This window comes from Ornithodoros turicata, chromosome 7 (assembly GCF_037126465.1).
Source record: "Ornithodoros turicata isolate Travis chromosome 7, ASM3712646v1, whole genome shotgun sequence".
In the NCBI taxonomy this organism is placed as follows: domain Eukaryota; kingdom Metazoa; phylum Arthropoda; class Arachnida; order Ixodida; family Argasidae; genus Ornithodoros; species Ornithodoros turicata.
The window spans coordinates 50,656,763-50,678,659 of record NC_088207.1 but is presented as its reverse complement, the minus strand read 5'-3'; the positions used below and the strand labels follow the sequence as shown (position 1 = coordinate 50,678,659).

The following is a 21,897-nucleotide window of genomic DNA, read 5'->3' as shown; positions in this document are numbered from 1 at the left end:
GCTTCTGCGACACACACGTAGCACGGAACCCTACTCCACGTTGACGATCTAGTAGAGATTCTCGAGTTCGGAACTAGGGCGGAATGACGAAATGATTGTGAAATTACGACGTGGAACGAAATTAGCGTGGGAGCGATTTCCAGTTAAACGTTGCAAAAGCGTGCTAAATGTGCCCTGTATAACGGCGCTACAATAAATTAATCTTCCAGTCCGGGGGAACTTTTTCGTTGCAAATTACAATTTTTATGTACTTTTCCACCATCGTTAGCAGTATTTCGCTGGACTTCAAATTCGCTGGAAATAACGATCGCGATATACGCAAGTCTGAAGACCACGTGTAGGAGGTTACACCACCTTCCTTCTGGGCCTCTGCCCTTGTCGCAACAGGTTACAACATTTACCTTATCAACCTTTTCAACAATTATTGCAAACTCGCGAAAACGGCTATGGTATCAACAGACGCTAGACGAGAATATTTATACGAAATTTCGAAAGAGTTTCAAAAGTGACATGCAGTATTCCGTCGTAAGCTTTTATTGAGTTACATAATTGGATACTATATAATATTCATGTTACGCATTTTCTGCCATCAGAATATCTTTCCCAAGCAAGAGAACTGTTTGCATTCCGACTAAGGGTCCTGGCAGGTGTCCCCAAACGTCCCATTGGGTACTTTCCCAATGGAGCACTAGGATGTCACTGTGTACCTCCCGGCTGTCGTCTGTTATGCCTCCGAACACGAAAATGTCTTTATCTGAAAGATATAAGGTGCGATAGATATAAGTGTGGCATTTAAATCATTCATTACAATAAAAACATTACAATAAAGCTGGAAGCCCCGTCACCACGAGCAGGACGTTTATTGTTGATGTATGGAAAATGCGAACAGGTAGCTCCCTGTAGCCGCTAGCTCGAGAGAAACAACGCGGCTTCCGCAGCAATCTCACACGTGTCGCACATTTGGGGATGTGGTTAACGCTCATTTTGTCTCTTACATCATCACTTTGGGTACTCACCTACTGCAAGGGCAGAAAAATCGTGTCGTCTGCTAGGCAGAGGTGGCAGTTGGCTCCACTGATTGGAACCTGGCTTGAGTGCGAGCACGTCGCCAACGCTCTCGTAATAGACACCCCCCGTGAACGTGAGCCCGCCGAGAATTACCAAGGTGCCATCTGGAAGGGCGACGGCTTCGCAGCTTAAACGAGGCGTTGGCAGACGAGGGAACTTCCCGTTGCTCCGCCTAACGGTGAAACAGGACGACAATCGTTACCGTCTGCAAAGCATCGCAGCGTGGTATCCGCTGGCGTGTAGTCCATTAATATTTGCACTAATAATTGCATTAATAAATATATTATAATTGCATAATTGCATAAATAATTGCATTAATAATTCTAGAAAAAGTGCAAGGGTGCGGAGCTTGTTTGTGTGTTATTTAGTTGAATACACGCTGTACCTAGCTTGGTGTTACTCACGCTAGAAGGGTGGGGGGGGGGGGGCAAAGGGGAGCCTCCCTCTCCCTTTTTCATGCTTTTTCATGGAGCTCGTGCAAGGTGTCTAGTATTCTCTTTCGGAAAGTAGATTTTTTTCACGGTTTTTCCGGGTACTTTACTTGTATGAATTTTGGTTACAGCAAGTACAGTCTACGGAACTACGGGAAATCGTACTTCGCATAAACGCAGCTCTCTACCATCGCTCCCACTGTGACACTAAGCACATGCCAATCCCAAAGATGACCGTACATGTTGTTGACACAGAGAAAGAGTAGTTCATTCCTAACTAACCGAATGCTATAAATAGAAGCTGTTTAAGGTTTATAGCCATCCTGAACGGTCTGTACCATATAATTCTATTATTCTTTTTCTACATACAGGACATTTTTAATGCGAACGAATCCTTCAGCTCTTCCCCCCCCCACTTATCTCTTGTGAGTGCCTCTTGACCCCCTGTTTGCCACCTGTAGCTGTCTGTGCCGTCGGGGTGTCAAAAGCTGCAGTGATCAAACGTGTTGTTCCCGCTTTTTTTTCCGAAGGCTGACACCAAGGCATATAAAATGCCCTGTCCGCGATCCCCAACCAACAGTTGCCGCAACTTTAGTACATCATGAATATAGATAAAGTTGCAGGATTAAAGCTAAAATATGCATGAAGGCTTCTAGGTTACGCTGAGTAAAATAAACGAGAGAGCAGCAACAGTTTGTTTCTTAATTGGCGCTGACAGAGAGCCACTATTCAAGCGTTAGCAGCCTGCCCAGGTACCAGCAATTTACCACAACTTCTTGTTACTGTAAGAAAAAAAAAAAAAAAAAACGGCAACATGCGACGTTATCCGTTGAAAAAGACATTGCAACAGCACACGCGGCAGAAAATAGACTGTTCAGGCAAGACCATCCGCAGATTTCTGCATTTGACGACAGAACCTTACGTCATATCTGGAAGGCGAATGGCGTGGACTTCGTCGGTGACGTAGACTGCATTCGACACCTTTTTATTAGTCATGACACCCCCGGCAAGGATTAGAAGAGCGCCCCGTTCAAGAACGGCGCCCGTAGACATGCGAGGGCAGCAGAAATGTCCGTGTACGATGCTCCACACTTTCACTGCTGGGTCGTAACACTCAACAGATGATAGAATCCTGGAGGAGGAACAAGGCTCCGTAGTTATACGACCACAGCGCTGTACGTTTCATCATCATTATTATTTTTGATGATAAGAGCAGGATATTTTCCTCTGACTGACAGCTGCAGATAAATGTCTTTCAAACGCGTTTAAAAATTTGCGAGAGTAAACGCATGTTAGAGATATTTCAAACAACCTTCGGCAATCACTTTCATTCGGTGCTCGAGAAAGGCAAAATCAACGGTAAGCTATGTCGACTATCTTTCGAACCATATTCCGTGGACGAACACCCAGATATTAGAGAGTTTTAAAATAGGGAGAGTTTATTTCTAGAATCCAAACGTCATGGGGCCCCAAAAGATGCAAGGAATCGCTACTGCGCATTGTGCAGACATGCGCAGTGACAACCATTTACTTCTGTGGGGTCCCAAAGCGCTTCGCTACCCCGTTCTTAAACTGCCTATTAACTGGAATATGTCCTGCAGTGTTTCCGGTGCAGAAGTTCTTCGAAAACAGATTGAAAATCCAAAAGAAGATGCATGAGTGTTGGCTACAAGGACGAGCACAAGACAAGACAAGACTGGTGTGTGTTTCTGTCTCTGCATGCCCAGACTCAGGTCATGCTTTGTTCATGATGGAGTTCAGCTGGACTGCCCATTTATGCCACCTATTCAATAGCTGTCTTGTGTTCGTCCTTGGTCTTGTAGCCCACGCCCCAGGCTTGTTCTCCATGGATTTCGTCCATCAATTCGCAGTAAACGATAGAGATAGACAGAATGGCGTAAATGCAGGCTAGCTGGTGGATAAATTCCATGATAGGCAAGCCTGATACATGAATGGATACATACTGTATGTATCCACCCGGCCTTCAAGCGCCTCCTTTGACCTCCTTCAACTCATTTTGTCCTCAATTCCCTATTCCCCTCTCTCTGTCTTCCGTCGCACCGTCTACATGTTCATGAAGTTCGTTGTTGTCAATTAAACGTCTTGCTGGTTTTGAGCCTTCGTGTTTGTGTTTGTTTACGTGTCTTGCCCATCGCTCAGGCTTGCATATCATGGACGATTGAGATAGTTTGATTACATTACATTATTATTACATAACGTTTCTGCTGCGTTCCCGAAGAAACAGCGTGCTTTTCTCCGCATTCCCACATTGCAACTCTCCAGACAAATCACTACACGAAAGGAACGTGAAGAGCAGACTGACCTTTCGTCAACGCCTTGTCCTCCAACGGCGTACAGCTTCCCCTGGGAGACTACGAGGGAGTGAAAGACGCGGCCAAAATTGAGGTCCGCAGTTCGAGCCCAAGTACCACAAATCAAGCCATAGGCAAAACAACAATGGCTCGGACGTTTTACTCCTAGATTCATTTGACGAATATCCAAGCCTCCTGCATAAAGAAAGAGAGAAAACACATATATACGATACGTATACCTGCCGGGAGATAGATACAGATCATAGTAACAAAGAATAGCTAGAGCTTGGAACGTTCAGCATCCATTAAAGGCGCCCGTGTGGCTTCCCTGCCCGACATGGAGCAGACACCTCAGACCATTTGTTCTATCCTCCTACGTCACATCTCTCAATGCGGGTGAGAAGCGAGAGGACGCGTACGTCAACAAGGGAGCGTGTGTCATCCTGCCAACAGTTCCTGGTGACGAGGGCGGCGACTGATTGCCTGTCTCATCATTAGGTATTCCACTGGCAATCCTAATCTCATGGAAATTGTATTGTCTTCCTTCCCCTGAGACTTCCTTGACTCTACCGTAATGATGCAGAGTCCAAGGCACGTCCTTGTTTCTTTAGTGAGTTCGTTTTTTTTTTTCGGGCGCACTTAGTGGTGCTCGTGCCCCTCAGTCATGTTCCAAGACAGTGACAGTACACTAATTAGCTGCCTCACGTCTGCCACGCTTTTCGCTTACTCGGGATTGCGCAAGTGTCATCACTCACCAACAATGTAAACACTTCCATTCAAGAAAGCAGCCCTGTGATGATACAGCGGCCTCGGGAGAATGTTGAACCGCTTGATGCCAGGTTTCTTCTTGGGGTACATGCGGGCCATTGCCAGTCCTGCGACCAATTGTGAACAGAAGGTGAAAGCCATGGCGAGCCACTGCCTCATGAGCAGTGCCCGGGAATTTAGGCACTAAAAACGACGGGAATAGGCAGGCTATTGTAGGCCCTCAAAAATACCAAAATAGGTAATAAAATGCAAAAATAAGCACGTTAATCTGGTACGCTCTTTGGCTTTGTTTGGTGTTTCAGAATGCTCCATTAAGGAAAACTGTATGTCAAAGCTTGTATGGTACCGTAGCCTTTAAACGCGCAAGTTTAAAGGCTACGGTACCATACAAGATATCTTTGCGCCAGAAAATCGCAAATCAAACTCAAACGGTACCATACAAGCTTTGACATCTGGTACGCGAACGCTGCGGCTGCCAGTAACCACGCTATATTGAACAATACTTTTATTTTTCCGCCCTCGAAGACCTTGAAAGGCCCAGAGAGCCCAAATCTTTCGATAAAATGTACATGAACCCCTCCTAGCGAACCAAGGTATTGAAGGAAACCAAAGGCAAAAAACTAACAAAAGTGGAAACCAAACACGCAGAAACGAAAAGTAAAATGCAGCGCTCGCAGTTACACTTAAAAAAAATAAAAAATAAATGAATAAAATAAAATTTAAAAAGCGGTTATGGCGCCTACAAATGTTATAAAAGGCTAGGATTCAATAGCGCTCATGAAAAGGCAGGCAACCCCCGAAAATGTCATATTTATGCGTGTTTAGGCATTTATAGGCAAATAGGCCTAAAGGTCCGGGAGTTAGGACAAGACTTTAGCGTATACTGTTTTCCTGCGCTTGGATTCGTTGGCCGCACCTGTTGCGGCACGTTCCTTGTGCCCGCTGTGGAGTCCGCCAAGGAGGAAGATGACTGACTCGTACTCTTCGCTATTCATGCGGTTGTTAAAGGCGACCTGGTTCCAAACGTTGTCGTCCCAGTTCAGCTTCTGAACGGTGTACCTCGTGCGACCGTAGGACCGAGTACGGGCCTTGCTGGTCTGCTCCTCGGTACCCTGCACCGCGGCACAACAAAAAATTGTCCGCGTCTATTCATATGGTTTTACGAGAAGGTATTTCACGGGAGAGCAATATGTGACGTTAGATTTTTCTTCGTAAGCCTTTCCAAGTTAGATTCCTTCTGAGTAACGATATGCCATGCAGTGCAACGGTTTTAGTTTCATTTCTAAGTTTTTCTATATACTGTCGTTTCCGTCCTTGCTGTGCAGGCATTATCTCACGAGAGCTGTATGCTTGGCAATTTGCTGTATTTTTTTGTTATATGTGTGTTTGGCGCTGGGAGGTGGTTGTGGTTTTCCTTTCTTTGAATCTCACCTAATGGTTCCCAAGTAATTGAAAGAATATGCTGATATCAGGAAAATTAGAGCGTGACAAGAATTCTGTCCGAATACGTATGCCCATTAATTTTCAATTGATGTTCTTATGTGTAAGATGCGTCTCCTTAATATTCCATTAACGTAGTAACATTAATGACACACTTTTGTTCATAATTTGACGCACTGCACCAAGAAGACATCAATGACTTTGAAGGACTACTGCAGACTCTCAACTAAAGACTCTCTTCACTTCATTCTAAGTCCCTGCCTTTTTGCTGCAGTGCATCAAATCATGTGTTTAGTACCAACTACCCCGGATTGTTCTTATGTAGTACACTTATGTTTTTATATATTACCTTAATAAATTGCTATCACAAACGTAGAGCCCTGGTACACTCTAAATGCGGGGGGAGGGGGGGATGATGACATGATAACTTACCACGTGGTGGTAGTGCATGTTGATGAAACGGTGGCGAGTTATCAACATGCAGGACAGGCCATAAACTGACGTCAGCATCCAGTGTGCCATATCGAGAGATGGGTTCTGCGGGTTTTTACGATTGAGATAGGCGTCGTTCAAGCACGGTGAGCAGTTGCGATCGTCATCTGCGGATGCCTTCTCTTCTGGGAGAGCCTGAGTATAGTTTGGAGTGTTATCCATTCACTTTTGTAAGATACTTCAAATTAGGGATGGGTCACACGAATTCTCAAATCCTAGGCAGTGATTCGGATTCCAGTGCTTATAACGACTAATGGAACCAAGCACGTTTGTTTCCTTCCTTTTAAAATTGGCGCTTCCGCAGTCAGCCGAAAGTCTGATTGGCCGACGGGACCCCAGGGCGCGCGAATAACACAGCCTAGAGCTCCGACAACACACATTTAAAAGTAACATGGTTTTGCTTTTGATTGTTTCTTAGCTTTATGGAAGAATTCAGACTCGGGGAATTTATACATTTCTTATAGTCGATGAACAACACGTTAAATAAATTACGTTTAAGGATGTGGGTATGTTTTCTCCTGAAAGTGATCTATTATGTAATTTGTTTTTCGTTAAACGAATATATCGAATCCTGCCTCAAAAAATTTTTCAGTGTAAGTGCTTTTTTGCCCCTGGCTTTTTAAGCACTTAGGGTTCGAGAGATTCGTGGATTCGCAGACCTTTCCTTGGATTCGGAATCGAATTCGGAATCGGATTCGAAATCGGATTCGGAAAATTCTGTAGTCGTCCCGTCTCCAGGACTGGGAGAGGGACTGGGACTCTAAGACTGGGAGAAGTTGCAAATTTGGGAGACAAGAAGCTGTAATTACTCCACGATTCACTCTTTTTTTTTTCCTCACAGCGTAGGAAGATCAAAGATCACTCCACACGCGATGATGGATCGAGGGACCTTACAATTGGCACGCCGGTTAAAGCCTCAAAGTTTGTCGAAAGCAGCATTAACTCATCTAATCAAGTACGTATAGTGGTATAAGACAAACATTTTGCCACGTGTAAGTAATCGCACTGTTAGCCGTATAAAAATGCTTCATATCTGGCTGCATCAGGAACATCCTCAGCACCACCTTACCCATATGTTGCATTTGTGACGTCCTCTGGCATACTTTCGTCGTCCCCTTGGCGCTAACTCTGGAAACAAGTGTGCTCTCCTCTCCAGCTTGGCACAGTGGTAGCTGGAGTACAAGTATACGCATGGAGGAGTATATTATGAAAGCCAAATACGAAGTCTATAAAACACCCACCAACAAGCATCTAGAAGCAGCTTCCGTACAGCGGGCCGTTCTACTACTTGTTGTAGAATCGGTGGGAAGAAACAATGCAGTACGTCATCGGTGCTCATGCGTGTGAACCGCACGCAGCTGAGGAGATCGGCCGCGAGAGGCGCGCGGCTGTTGTAGTCTCCGTCTAGCCACAAGAGGGCCGCCACGAAGATGGGGATTTCGCTGGAAAGCGGCAGAATGAGAAAGCACAGTTCATGCATATTCAGAACGCGGAAAATGGATTGTGGAAGTGCGAAAGAACGTTGCAAAATGACTTGCCCTACTCGTAACATAATTTTGATCAGAATTCTGGTTTAGACTAGGGCACACTTGCACGAACGTTGAGGAAGTTCCTGAGTGGAGTCCTGAGTAACTTCGGGCACTAGCTGTTGTCCTAAACGCTGCTTTTTTTTTTTTTCGTAAAGCACCGGCAAAGTTATACTGAGGACAGCGTTCCTAGGTTCATAGCAAGCGTTCCTAGGTCTTTGGAGAATCATTGAAACTATGTCACATTTCGTAGATGGGTAGAAATCCTGCGAACCGGTAGAGATGTAGGAAGGGAGTTGCCTCAGGACAGAAGCCGCCGATGTTTCGAACAGGATTTCGATATTTCGAATTATCGGCGGCTTCTGTCCTGAGGCAACTCCCTTCCTATGTCACATTTCGTACGTCGAAGACGTCCTAGTAGCATATGTGCTCATATCTTTTTGTAGGTAGGCCCGCATCGCAGTATTTACGTTGTTCTCATTCGCCTATATCGTCTTATTGCCGGCTGCGTCTGTTTTCTGCGTCTGCACCGGCGTACGCTACCGTACCAGCAAGTCCCCAGGTCGTCTTCGTTGAGGAAGTCGATCATGTGTTGGAGGGAGAGACCCCGAAGACCTTCTCCGTGTCTGTTTAGGAGAGGAAACTGTTCGAGGACTAAGTCGAGAAAGTTGCGCTCCCTCGGAACGGCAGGCTTTGGAGGTCCCTGCGATACCTCCTGTTTTGGTGGTGGTGGAGGAGGAGCGGACTGAACTGTTGGAGCCTGCGAGATGCTTATGGGAATGTCTTCCGTCGACTCTACCACAGACTCGCTCACCGACTGCGTAGGAAGGGGTTTTGCAGCCTGCAAGATACAGCGCTCATATACAGTACAACGCATAGAGTGAGCACACGGCAACTGAGTCGCTGGTAAAAGTAGTTTGTTAGACTCATGAAGGTAATACGGCGTAAACGAATAATCAGCAGCAGTGAACTGTTAGTGATAGCTTGAATTGTTCGATTTCGCAGTATTGTAGTTAATACTGCGAGAGCAATGTGTGCATAGAAAGGGTTGCTTGAGAGGTCGGGTAGTTTACGATAACTGCATAAACATGAAAAGCGTTTCGCGTGACTTGAGATTGACTTCGCGTGAGAAAAAAAAAGGGAAATTGAACTCGTCTCCCGACATGTTCTGCTATTCCCCCCTCCCCATAAAAAAAAAAGAAAAGGAAGAAAAGAAAGAAAAGAAAATACTACGCTACTTCCCAGCTTCTCCGCTCACTAGTTCACTATTACGATGTAACGAACTTGCGCGTATCGAACTTGCGCGTATCGAACTTGCGCGTATCGAACTTGCGCGTATCGAACTTGCGCGTATCGAACTTGCGCGTATCGAACTTGCGCGTATCGAACTTGCGCGTATCGTTGTGAAAAGTTCGCTACATCGTAATTTTCACAGCCCTGTTGCTGCAGCATTAGCTTCGTCATGGTTATACTTTCGCTTGTGTTGGAAGACGCTAGCAATTAGAATACAAATGATGGCACCGGGTCAGAACCATATTGCAGAATTACTTCCACGAAGGTCGTCGGAGCGGGGCTGTACGGTTGGGGGACAAATGCTAGCGCCGAATAATTACTCTCTTTGACAGCATGCTCATGAACGGAGCTGCCACAAGATGGGTCCAAGATGTTAATGATGTAGGGACTGTATCTCGGTGCGCGCAATAATGAAATATCTGCCACTGAAAGACACGCAAGTACAATGCTGTCACCACCGCTTCTTTGATCCGAACGTCCTACCAGCAAAATCATACTTATTATGTACATTATTTCGTGGCTCCTCACCTCATCTCGTTGCTCGGAAGCCTGAGGTGCTAGTGATGCCTTTCTGCTCACCGACTTCGTTTTCGGTTCCTTAGCACTCTGTACTTCAGCGCCGCTAGCTGCAGGCATCAGAGGAGGTTCTTCAACCAAAACAACCTTGGGCTTTGAACCCTGCGCTTCCGCAGGCGCCCCTGATGCTTCACCTGCAGGTGGTCGTACCTGAAGAAGAAGAAGAAAAAAAGAAACATTAATCGAACTGTCTCAATTGAAGCTATTTCTGGATCAAAGAGACACAATTTAGAAATAACCTTTACCATACCTAACCCGATCTTTCAGCTAACCTACGTAAACAGCGTCGATGCAATCTTTTCGAAGTTTGCGCAGACATGCACTCGAAAGGAGCGAAGCGATATTATAATGTATCTTTCGCACCCATATAAAGGGCGAAACCACGCAAAGCGTAGAAGATACATTCCGTCTTGGGTCGCTCATAGCCACAGTTGCTTCGCGGCGCTAGTACACATTTCCAACACACATAAGAAAACACATAACATAACACGCAGAAAACATAACAGGAATACACATTTCATCTTGGCGTGAAACATTTTCTTCGTCGACAAACGTTTTCATTGCCACGCGTTCCTCTTGAAAGAGAACCTTATTTACAAAGGCCTTCCAAGGTTGACAGAGTCTTTTATCTCTTTAAACACAATGGAAAATTCGGGAAGCACCAAACTACAATTTTTTCAAAAGCGTTGACCGCTGATCCAAAGAACAGCCACGACCCAAGCAGCACAATGTACTGAAAGTCGAGTGCAATGGGGGTGGAGGGGTATAGGTGGAAGGCATTGGAGAGACGCGTAAAACTAAAGAACATTGATAAGACACATACCGTCCACCCCTATTGCATTCGACTTTCAGTACATTATGCTGCCTGGGGACGTACCAATAAAACTGCTACAAATCACAATGATGCGATCTGATAGGGTACGCAAGAATATTGCAGATATTTTTGTGCTTTTGATCACCAGTACCATAATATTGAAAGTAAAAAAAAAAAAAAAATGAAGAACCCCTTTCCAGAAACCTATACTCGTCTACTCCAGTCCACAACACAATACTCAGTATGTTGGAGTAAAAAACGACAAGAGTAAAACGGATCACTTGACAGTTGCACGAAAATCCCTATCCCATCCCAAGATCCACATTTTCAAAAATTCCGACATTCGAAGAGTGGAAAGACGGCTGGGGATTTAGAAAGCAATATTGTATGAACACTGGCGTTATATGTGATGTGCAAAGCATGATGGAACGGCTTCCTTTACAGTTTGGCACTCTTCACGTAAGGGTAATGACGTGCAAGTAGCCTCGACGCAGTGTGCAATTAAATTAGATTGGCAGAGGGGCTTTATATAGGTACGATTTATAAGATGGTGACAGGAACGCTAATTGCATTTAATATGAAATTATCATTACATCACATGAAAATGGCTTAATTTAGAAAAGGCAGTAAAGAACCATTGTTATCAAGCAAACATATCTGCAATTGAAAATTTAAGCGAGTAGCTTGTACGGCAGCTTGAACCACGTAGTTATAAGACCGCAAGTCACTTCCGAAACGTCGTTGGTTTAGCAAAAAAAAAAAAAAAAAAAAAAGAGGCTGAAAGTCCGAAAGCTTCGTGTTACAACGCGACGCCAGCTTCGTGAAGCTGCAAGCAAGTTGCAAGCGACGCAAACTTCATCAAGTTACAAGCTTCCATACACAAGCTTCCATACACAAGCTTCCATACACAAGCTTCCATACACAAGCTTCCATACACAAGCTTCCATACACAAGCTTCCATACACAAGCTTCCATACACAAGCTTCCATACACAAGCTTCCATACACAAGCTTCCATACACAAGCTTCCATACACAAGCTTCCATACACAAGCTTCCATACACAAGCTTCCATACACAAGCTTCCATACACAAGCTTCCATACACAAGCTTCCATACACAAGCTTCCATTCACAAGCTTCCATTCACAAGCTTCCATTCACAAGCTTCCATTCACAAGCGTCGCTACAAGCGACCCAAGCTTCGTCGCACGTGTACGGTAGCTCAGTCACTCAATACAGTGAAGGTACCCGAACGAAAATGGAAGCGGTATTATATTTACCTCTGTCATATCGGAGGGTACTTCCGCCTTCCGCAGTCTACGTTGAGTTGACGTCTGTCGTGACGTAATTCTACTAATGCACACACAAAAGATGTGTTCCCACAGAGAAATTATCCCTGTCTGTAGGTCGAAGATAATATGGGTCAAACGAGTGAAATGAGCTGTAATGAAATTCCCTTTGCGATGCATAACAATTTTGAAAACAGTTCTGGTGTCACTATAGGAGATGAGTTCAGTGTTGCTCTACGGTTTCCTCATTTTCGTACCAATTATGAGCACGGAACTCCAGTGATCTCCTGGTTTTGCAGGACTGGCTTCATTCGATATGTTTACATCCACGCATTAGATACCAGACGTACATCCGTATGTGCTGGACAAATATTTACGGAAAACGTTCCGGCGTATTTATTCCTCAGAGTGACACCCCAATAGCGAATTGTACCTTACGGACATGCAGACAGGTGACTGGGTTACCTAGGCCCATGTCTGTAAGTCCGTACGGCCTTATTCGCTGCTAGCGTGTCACTCTCCGTGCATTCACACGAGCGATATCCTCACGGAATATTCTAGTGGAAGAAAAAAGCGAAAACACTGCACACACCGTGTATTCGCACGAGCCACATCCTCACGGAATATTCTAGTGGAAGAAAGAGCGAAAACACTGCCTCACAGAGCCGACGTTCCATCCGATGTTATGTTGAGCATTCACACGGTGCGGAATATCGGGAGTGGCGTACTGCGCATTTAGCAGACGACACTTAGCAGACGACACCGCCAGCGTGTTCTCCTGTCGTCTGCTACGGAATATCTTGTGGCTATGTAGCAGGATATTCCCCACGGTTAGCAGTGTACGTGAAGACAGGTAACAGCAGAAAGCTATGATGCTTTTCGCGTCTTCAGCTTCTGGGGGAATATCGCTCGTCTGGATACACGGTCCGTGGAAGGAATGCACCGGAGCGTGTTCCGTAAGCTTTTGTCCAGCACTGTACCGTCGGTGCACCATTGTTTTTTTACTTCTTACTCGGTAGCCTCTCCATAGCCCCCAAACAGCAAACTGCTCTCAGCTGGAATAGGCTCCATGCACAGGGATTTCACGAGTGCGAAAAGCTATATGGGAGACTGCGAGACTTCAGCAGCGCAGTCGTCGCATTGAAAGACAGAACCAGTGCGCGCGGAAATCTAGTTTAGTATCCGGAATAAAATCCAGTCCATTGTTACAAAGACACTATATTTTGAAAGTGATACTGTAATCGATACTGTTCATTTGCGTGTCTCGACGGTTTCATTTCTGCGCATTATTTTACGCACCACACTCGAAAAACCCACTATATTACGCAATATTTTACGCACCACACTCTGAAACCCCTCTATGTTACGCAATATTTTACGCACCACACTCGAGCTTCACCGCATAGCACGCTCCTAGCCAACCATCCTCTCGAATGACAACGTTCTGTCCCTTGATTTGATGAAAACGGGGGGCGTACGCCATTTCCGAGGCAATTATGAACTGCATAATGCCACAAACATGGCGTACGCCCCCCCCCCCCGTTTTCAGCAAATCGGGTGAAAGAACGATGTCAATCGGGATGATGGTTGGCTAGGGGTGTGCTATGTGGTGAAGTTCAGTTTTAAGTACCGGTCATCCTGCTTCTACATCGCTTTGAAGTCCTCAACTCCCCTTTCTCCCACCTTCTTCTCCTTTTTTTTGGCTATAGTCGTGACGATGCCCACTTGAGTGCGGCCAACAACGGCAAGCTACCTCGACCCCCCCCCCCCCCCTCATTTTTAAGAGTGCAGGTCAACCAGGTGCGACGTGTCTCTATACGTGTTCGTCCGTGTCCAAACCCTTGTCTCTTCAAAATGGATATGCACCACATCAACGATGAGTTTAATACGTATACATGTGATACACATCAACATTAATTGGGCGGGTTGGTACATGCTCTTATAGGCGCGGTAGAAGTTCGTCTTGCTAGTTTGTCTACCGCTCCTACAAGAACGTATGATACGTCCCATCATATGTATAGTATAGACGACCTGAGCGCCAACGTCATCGATTACGTTTCGCCGCCGCACAAAGCATGCTGGTGGGCATTATCAGCGTTATCAGCCTATCAGCCGACGCATTTTTTCCCGTTTCTTTCCCACCACATCAAAATATAACCTGTTTGTAACTGTATATAACTGTATAACTTTGTATAACTTGTATGTTTGTAAACAGAGGGTCGTCTATAAGAAACAGCATGCTCCTGCAAATCGCGTCATAAAAGTGGCACTAACTTAGGATAAATTGTACCTGGAGGCATTTTTCGACCACGAAAGGGACTTCAAGCCTGTGCGCAGCGTAGTAGACCTCGGCCACGTTGTGCTCGTACAGGGTGAGATGTCCGGTCTCGACGTAGTCCAGGAGAACCTCGAAGGACTCTTTCGGGATTCCATCGATGGAAATCTGACGTGAATGGGAGCTTATTTAACTCTATATATCGTATCGCACACACTCGTTAAATATGGTAGAACTGTTATACGAAAACCGGCTATCAGCTGGTAATATGTCAGCTTACTAATGGCAAGGTCGAGGGTTCGAACCCGGCTAAGGAGAGCAGTGGTTTGGTGGCCATGCATGGTACAAGTTGCTCATACACGCTGTCATCCAGCCGGAATTTAAGTGCAGAACGCAGTGCCGAAATTTCAGCACATTTTAAAGAACCCCCAGGTGGGCAGTTATGGAAAAACGTACGAAGCATTGAAGATCAGTTATAACGAAATCGCTTAAAAAATATATAGTTATAGCTTTATTCCAAGTCTCGCACTGTCCCGACCGAAATCAATGCGTTTCGAACTCGAATTACTCGAAGTGTACTGCAAACAGACTCCGCTTAGCGTGAAGGGCGGACCGACTGACGACCGCGTGGCAAGTCCAGCTTGCACGATTTTTGACTTTATTTTTCATATAAGTTAAACAGCTGACAATGTGTTACCAGGAATGTTTGTTTACTTGTTTGAATGCGCTTTTTAATGCTCTCGCGGTGTTTCCGCGCGCTTCGGTGAATATACTGTCACTATTTCTGTGACCCTTCCGCTTTTATCGAATCGCCGCTTATGAGTTTTTTCCTTCGATATAACGAGGCGCGTCATAATAATACCGATAGTACACCGATTCGTAATGGCCTTAAAAAAACAGAAAAACTGCTACTGCCGCTCCTATAGGGAGACTCCGTTCTTTCAATTCGTCTTCACTCCTTACCTCGATTCCCTACATGTATAGCAGTTCGACGTTTTATTCACAGGAACGTACCGCCAATCTTAACTCGACCAAACATTCTAGCAGCAGGAAAGAATTAAAGCAGCGAGTGTCCTGGTACATGTCTACATGCACGGCTACGTACGGGACACAAAATGGCTGTCGGGAAAGCAAGATGGTGACCAGGAAAGAATGGAGAGGAATGTTTGAATCTCTCGCGCTTTCTACGTACCAGATATTTTCCATCCACTTTCTCCTTGAGATTTTCTTCGAAGAATTTGCTCACTTTGCGTAGTTTGACGCTCTGCGCTTGGAGCACAGTTTCGTGGTCCACCCGTATAAGGACGTCGTATTCGACGCCGTCGCCGCTGGCTGCGATGCAATAATGGATGCAGTGAGTAAATACAACAGCCCACGATCGTGTACCCTCGCGTACGCGTGCAACTTAATGGTCGAAAGATAACATGCAAATTCGATGAAACGATGCCGGCGAGTGAGCTTTTCAGGCTTTGAAAAAACGGCTAGGAAGCAAGCGAGCTGGTGAACATGATGCATAATGTAAAACCCCGAGACTAGGGAACACGAAGGGACAGACACAACACGAAGTCTCAAACACGGTTGAAAATTTTACTTCACATACGTGCTGTGTTTGAGACTTCGTGTTGTGTCTGTCCCTTCGTGTTCCCTAGTCTCGGGGTTTTTACATCATGCATCATCTTCACGAGCTTTCTGAAGTTACATTATGCATTTTCATGCTTTGCATGATCCCGAAGAGCTATGGACCTTCTCGGTTAAGTGTTGTTCAGCCGAACGTGTTACAGACGGGAAAGGCCCAGTGGTCCTTGTCTCTCCTAGCACTGAAACACATGGCGTAGTTCGAGTGGACGACCTTGAACCGCATACATTGAGACCAGGTACACCGACGGAAAAAAAATTGGGGTTTCATGATCACGTGGTCACGTTCACATCTGAAGGTGATCATGTTGGTGGCTGAATTTTTATGTACTCTTCGAATTTTTCCCATTAAAAGTCCGAGACAGGCTACGTGTTTCAGAAAGAAAACAAAGAACATAACAACAGCAACAACAACCTTACCACAATTTATTTTTACGATTGTTTCATGATGATTGACACGTTGCATTACCTCATTGCAGGAGTTACTTTGGTGAAAATATAATTTGGTGAAAATATCAGAATTAGCCTCAGTAGGGGACCGAAGTTCTACCCAGTCAAAAAAAACAAAAAAAAAAACAAGAAAAAACATAAAAGAATAGTCAAGAGACCACACAAAAAAGATTAAAGCACACACTGCTTGGAAGCGCTCGAAAATGGCAATTTCTCTTACCGAAGAGAACGGCCGCTGCGCAAAAGAACTCAGCGAGAAAGTTATCCGCTTATTTTGGTAGAATTAAAAACCAAAATATCTTCACTAACAGCCTTCATTTAGAAGCTTTCTCATTTTTAGAGACTGGAATGGAATACCGGGTGAACTCCGTAATTACTTAGCGGGCTATACACGCGTGCAGTGGTAAATGAGAACTGAGTCAACCTGCTTTGTGTATACCGAGTGAATTCGTAGCTTCCCCCTAGAGTTCGAGTTCGAAACAGGAAGGATATCCTTTTCGAGCTAGCGTCTGAATACCAGACCTGACAAGTATTATGCTACAAAGTACCATCGTGGTAAACACTTTCTTCCTAATACTCTCATATAGGGACCGCGTCGTTGAGGAGGGAAGGAGAACTAATTAAAGCCGAGAATAAGACTGCCCCCCAAAAAGCCAGCTCTAAAGATCTCTAAGATGTGATGTCGGAATATGAGGGAATAATTATAAAAATAGAATGAACGCATAGTTATTTTATAATTAATTGAAACGCTTACCTGACCAACACTTCTTCATCATTTTGCCGCGAGTGTATGTGCTAGATCAAGGTAAAAGAGCGTCGTTAAAAGCAAGCTGCGTATTTCAGTCATAAAAGTTACTGTCTTAATACAAATAACATTCACAATATTTGCCTCGCACACGAAAATTCGTGATGCGACAGGGAAAGCGCTCGGAATCTCGAACAGATGTGAATATGCGTCCATGCACGAGAAATACCGACTCTGAAATCACACACCGCTGCTTCTTGGTTTTCCCTTCCGTATATCATGCTCGGTGAATGCTGCTGTGCAGTTTGAGCTTTTGCCGGGGACAGCCGCTGCAATGGTTGTTCCAGCATGTACTTGATGTTGCTATTTTGGGAAGCAGATGGGAAGTCTCGTAGGAGGCGAGAGGTAGTCAGCCTCATATAGGCTGTGGATAAGTGTGATGATCCTTTTTTCCCTTCTTGTCGGCAGGTGGCTGGATGCAGCTTTTCCGTACGTGTACTTCTGGAGCACTTCTCTTTTCTGCTATGTGTTCGCGATGGTCAAGGTTAGTTCGCGAGCGTAGAAGGGTGTTTCGTGACCGTCAAAAATGTGGGTAGAGGTTGAAATTGGACATAGTTGTATCCAAGATATAGTCGCAGGAAGATGGAATGTGTACACGACTTTCAAGGACATCCCTGTTCCCTCTTGGCGCATTTCGAAACTGAGCCAGCACGAAACTCGTCACGAAAAAAGTAACCAATTGGCATTTTGCTTCGAAACGGCCACCCAAAGCGTCACCTGCAAGCTGTGCGAAGGTGTTTCGTTCAAGATAGACAGGAGTGTGGAAAGAAGACTCGCACACAAGAGAGGACAAGAATGTGGCTCGAAGGATGTACTAGCATGAGGACATTGGAGAAAGCAGTATACAATTTCTTCAGTCCAGGCGGGAAGACTGAGAATGAACTTAGATATTAAAATCGGGCCAGCCGTAAGCTTTGCTAAAGTCGATTTTGTTTTCTGTTTCGCTCCGTTTGTGAGAAGACCATTACGGAAACTCTAAACCTTTATGATTTATTTACGTTCTCTCGATAACTAATAAACGTTCCTTTGTGGTTACTTTCTTTGCATATCGCGTCTTTGAAACTGCTCTCATGAAACGGAGCCTGTGTAGTGCGTCCATCTTCAGTCATATAACATTTTAAAACATCGATGCGCGTATGATGATACGATCTGTACTTTAATGACTTTAATGATAATGGCTTTGTACGTTGCATAACTGGGACAGTCCTGATGAGCTCTCAGAAAGTGAAATTTTGCGAACATTGTAAATAACGACACCACGATCTTGAACGGGACACGTTGTTACAGTGCTGGACAAAAGTTTACGGAACACGCTCCGGCGCATTCCTCCCTCAGAGTGACACGCTAGCAGCGAATGGTACCGTACTGGTACCTGCAAACAGGTAACTGGGTTGCCTAGGCACATGTCTGTAAGTCCGTGCGGTCGCATTCGTTGATAGTGTGTCACCCTGCGGAAGGAATGCGCCGAAGCGTGTTCCGTAAAGTTTTGTCCAGCACTGTACAAGTGCCGCCCCCACTTCGACTTTACGTTGAAACTGCACATCAACATAAGCCGTGCTGCGAAGTTTTCTTTGCCTTCCTTTTGCTTTCGAACAGGGTTGAGACGAAAATTTAATACGCTATCATTTTCGTGTCGCATCAACAGGTAGACACATTGCGAAAATGCAATGTTCTGGATCAAGTCGATGCCATATTCCACCTCCAGTGGCATAAACCACAACATGGGCAGTAAATGACATAATTAGCTTTGGGCTCACCCTGTGCCTCAGGCTACGTGATGATAGTCCTTTCACTTGATTCCAGGTCCCTTATCGGCAAGCTTATTACAGTGCAGATACGGCACGAAGCTCCATATTTCTGGGAGCCTCCTTATTTGCCAGCTCCGAAATTAATTTCTGAACCCCCTTCGAGTTGACCCCCCAATGACCTTCTTTCTCTTCTTCCTCGGGCACGTAGTGGCTGTGATCCTGGACAGGAAGATTGGGCAGGCTATAGATAACTTAGCCCTGTTTAGCCATAGTGTAATCCTGGCCAATCTCCCTTGGTGGATGACGGTAGATGGAGAAGCAAAATAAGTGAAGTAAAAAAGGAGTCTAAGCAAAAAAGGAAATGAAGGGTGTTCCGTGAGCGCCAAAAATCTGGGTAAGGGTTGAAATTGGAGGTGAAGTAAAACTTAACGAAAGAATGAAGTAAAAAAGGAGATGGAGAAAAAAGGAGATGGAGAAAAAAGGAGATGGAGAAAAAAGGAGATGGAGAAAAAAGGAGATGGAGAAAAAAGGAGATGGAGAAAAAAGGAGATGGAGAAAAAAGGAGATGGAGAAAAAAGGAGATGGAGAAAAAAGGAGATGGAGAAAAAAGGAGACGGAGAAAAAAGGAGACGGAGAAAAAAGGAGACGGAGAAAAGAAAGCTGAAGTGAAAGGAGATGAAGATGATGAAGGCGAAGAAAATGAGAACGAAGATGAGAGAGAAATGAAAAGTTGAAGGTGAGGAAGAATGATATCAAAACATTTCTGGCCCTTCATTATACCTTTATAAAACAATCAGCGCCCACTGCCTTCTTCTTCGTCATACCTTCTGGACACGTTATCTCATGTCGTTACTTTTTTGCGAAGACTAATCGAGTGCGCATTAAACATGCACGGCGATTTTGGCCGGTATAGCTATACGGTTCAAGTTCAGTTTATTATGCAATTCACATGGTCTCTGTCCACACTTGATAAGCGAATTAGCGAAAACTGCATTACCTGTCTGGGGCCATATTCTAATATCGTTGATTTGTAAAAGCTTTGCGAAATCTACACCCTCGGACTCCCCTATAACCGCTGCTCAATGGAGCTCAGAGAGTTCGCATCTAATTATCTCGCGGTATACGGAGCGGCCCCGAATCGAATTTCATTGTTTACTATTGCAAATAAAGATGCGATAGTTTGGATGCGGAAGCGACGTTTAACTACGTCGTACTTCGTGCCGTTTATGAAGAATGTATGATTCATCACAGCCGTCACCAACCCACGACCAACTGTATTAGCTACGTTATACACTTATATATACAACTACACGCTTACTATATACAGTGAACCCTCGTTATTATGACCATGGTCGTTGCCGAAAATTTTGGTCATAACGCGGAATTGTCATATTAACGGGGGGAATTTGCAGAGGTTTCACTGCATTGTTCCACAGGAGTATGGTCGTAAAGCGTGTATGTCAGATTATCGGGGGTCATATTAACGAGGGTTCACTGTATACGCACGCGATATATGTACTGTATATATTTATTATATATACGCACGCGATAGCGTACAATATACACTGAAACTCACTATTTTTAGTGAGTTTAGTACGCTATGGGCCTTTGCGTACGTAAGGGATAGCGTTGGTGATTCTGCGCACGCGCAGAACATAAAGAGAGCTTTGCGCATTGCGCAGAACCACCACTCTATCACCGGTCAGGGTTTTCGATGCAGCAAGTGGTCACTTACCACGCCTCACGCGAAATACTACAAGCATCATGTTATTCCATCAAGTATCGTTGCAGTACTAGATTAATTGCGTCCCGCGCTCAAATATGTGTGCGCCGCTTGTAATTGGCATCAAAATGACGGCGCTGGGTTAGCTGCGTACGACGCAATTATCCCGCGTGAAGGTCGTCTGAGGAGAGGAGCTCTGGTTGAGGACACACGCTAACGCTCAATAATTACCGCCTTCGACTGCCTACTTACGAAAGGTGCTAACGCGGAACTCGTTGGTGGCGTTACCAACACGTAGGAAGCTCAGAAGGACGGTGCACGCGTTCTACACGTCTTGGTGCAGCTAGCAATAAAACACCAGGAACTCCTAAATGACGCACGTGATACTTGTCGTTGGACCACGAATGCACCGTGCTAGTGTCGCACGTGGGAGTCGTAAAGGGATATGTTACTATGTGATGGATTGCGTGATTTCGGTCACGGCAGCAGTTAGTTCCGCGACCCACCGGATTATAAGGACCATGTCATAGGCACCCATTTCCAGTGCCGCATTTGGAAGCTAGTTGTGGCGTTGCTCATGGGCCCGGTTATTGCTTCTTCAATTTCTGCAATACTTTGTACTTCAGCTTACCTTAGTTTTTTTTCTTTTTTTTTTTTTTTGTACAAGCGGTGGATGTCCCACGAGAGATGCTTCTTTCTAAAGTTGATTATCACCATCATTCTACGCGTTCCCATAAGAGCTGTTGCTGTCGTCTGCTACGGTAGTCGTACGTCCGCTTCTGCGCGTTCAAAATTCAAATTTCCATTGCCCAATCATGATGCAGATCTCGCGCGAGCCGATGGGCAGCGCCCCTGGCGGATCGGGCGGACGGGCTCCTCATAGGGGTTGCCGATTATGACGTGGTCGTTATAAACTAGTAGGTCGTGGTTAGTTCACGGTAGATATTTGCGTTGCGTGCGGAAAAGGCTTAAACGTGCGCATGAGTGATTGTTTGGAGGCGCTTTTTCCATAGGAGCGTTCCGCGTGCGGAGAGTGGGCTTAGTAGTACAATACACGAGTTACCTTTTTTTTTTTTTTTTGTTACGTTGCCTCATGGACAGGTGCCGATGCCCTACACTCGACGCGAAAAAGGGAAAAAGGATCAGTTTTAGTCCTTTTGGATGCATTGCTGCAATCATCAGTCAGTTATGCGAACTTTACGGAATGATTTGTAGTGATGGGAGTAAATTTCAGCGCAGAGGGACTAAAATA

General features: G+C 45.2%; 2 protein-coding genes across 3 annotated transcripts in view; one reads left to right on the top strand and one right to left on the bottom strand.

Moving 5' to 3' along the window:
- LOC135401451 (uncharacterized) overlaps positions 1-21,897 on the top strand; it is a 172,239-nt gene that overhangs the window by 1,563 nt on the left and 148,779 nt on the right. The gene's annotated exons all lie outside the window — the stretch shown is intronic.
- On the bottom strand, positions 517-19,116 carry LOC135401448 (uncharacterized). 2 transcript variants are annotated; one of them, XM_064633863.1, is made up of 16 exons: positions 18,932-19,116; positions 17,124-17,164; positions 15,477-15,616; positions 14,300-14,452; positions 9,859-10,056; positions 8,852-8,878; positions 8,586-8,797; positions 7,753-7,953; positions 7,581-7,683; positions 6,452-6,646; positions 5,496-5,691; positions 4,567-4,686; positions 3,823-4,006; positions 2,422-2,631; positions 1,017-1,240; positions 517-754 (listed from the first exon to the last, which is right to left on the bottom strand). In XM_064633863.1, the coding sequence occupies exons 2-16, from the start codon at positions 17,143-17,145 to the stop codon at positions 573-575; spliced, it is 2,367 nt and encodes a 788-aa protein (XP_064489933.1). In that variant the 5' UTR covers positions 17,146-17,164; positions 18,932-19,116; the 3' UTR covers positions 517-572. The 2 variants fall into 2 exon arrangements, with proteins under 2 accessions (XP_064489933.1, XP_064489932.1); XM_064633862.1 differs by having other exon boundaries at positions 8,586-8,878; positions 18,932-19,115.

Excerpts from the sequence above, each read along its gene's own strand:
- LOC135401448 (XM_064633862.1), bottom strand. The coding sequence starts at position 17,145 with ATGATGAAGAAGTGTTGGTCAG. Across the intron at positions 10,057-14,299 it reads TGGTCGAAAAATGCCTCCAG|GTACGACCACCTGCAGGTGA; the intron begins GTACAATTTATC and ends CTTCTTCTTCAG. Across the intron at positions 7,684-7,752 it reads CTGCTTCTAGATGCTTGTTG|CTACCACTGTGCCAAGCTGG; the intron begins GTGGGTGTTTTA and ends CTTGTACTCCAG.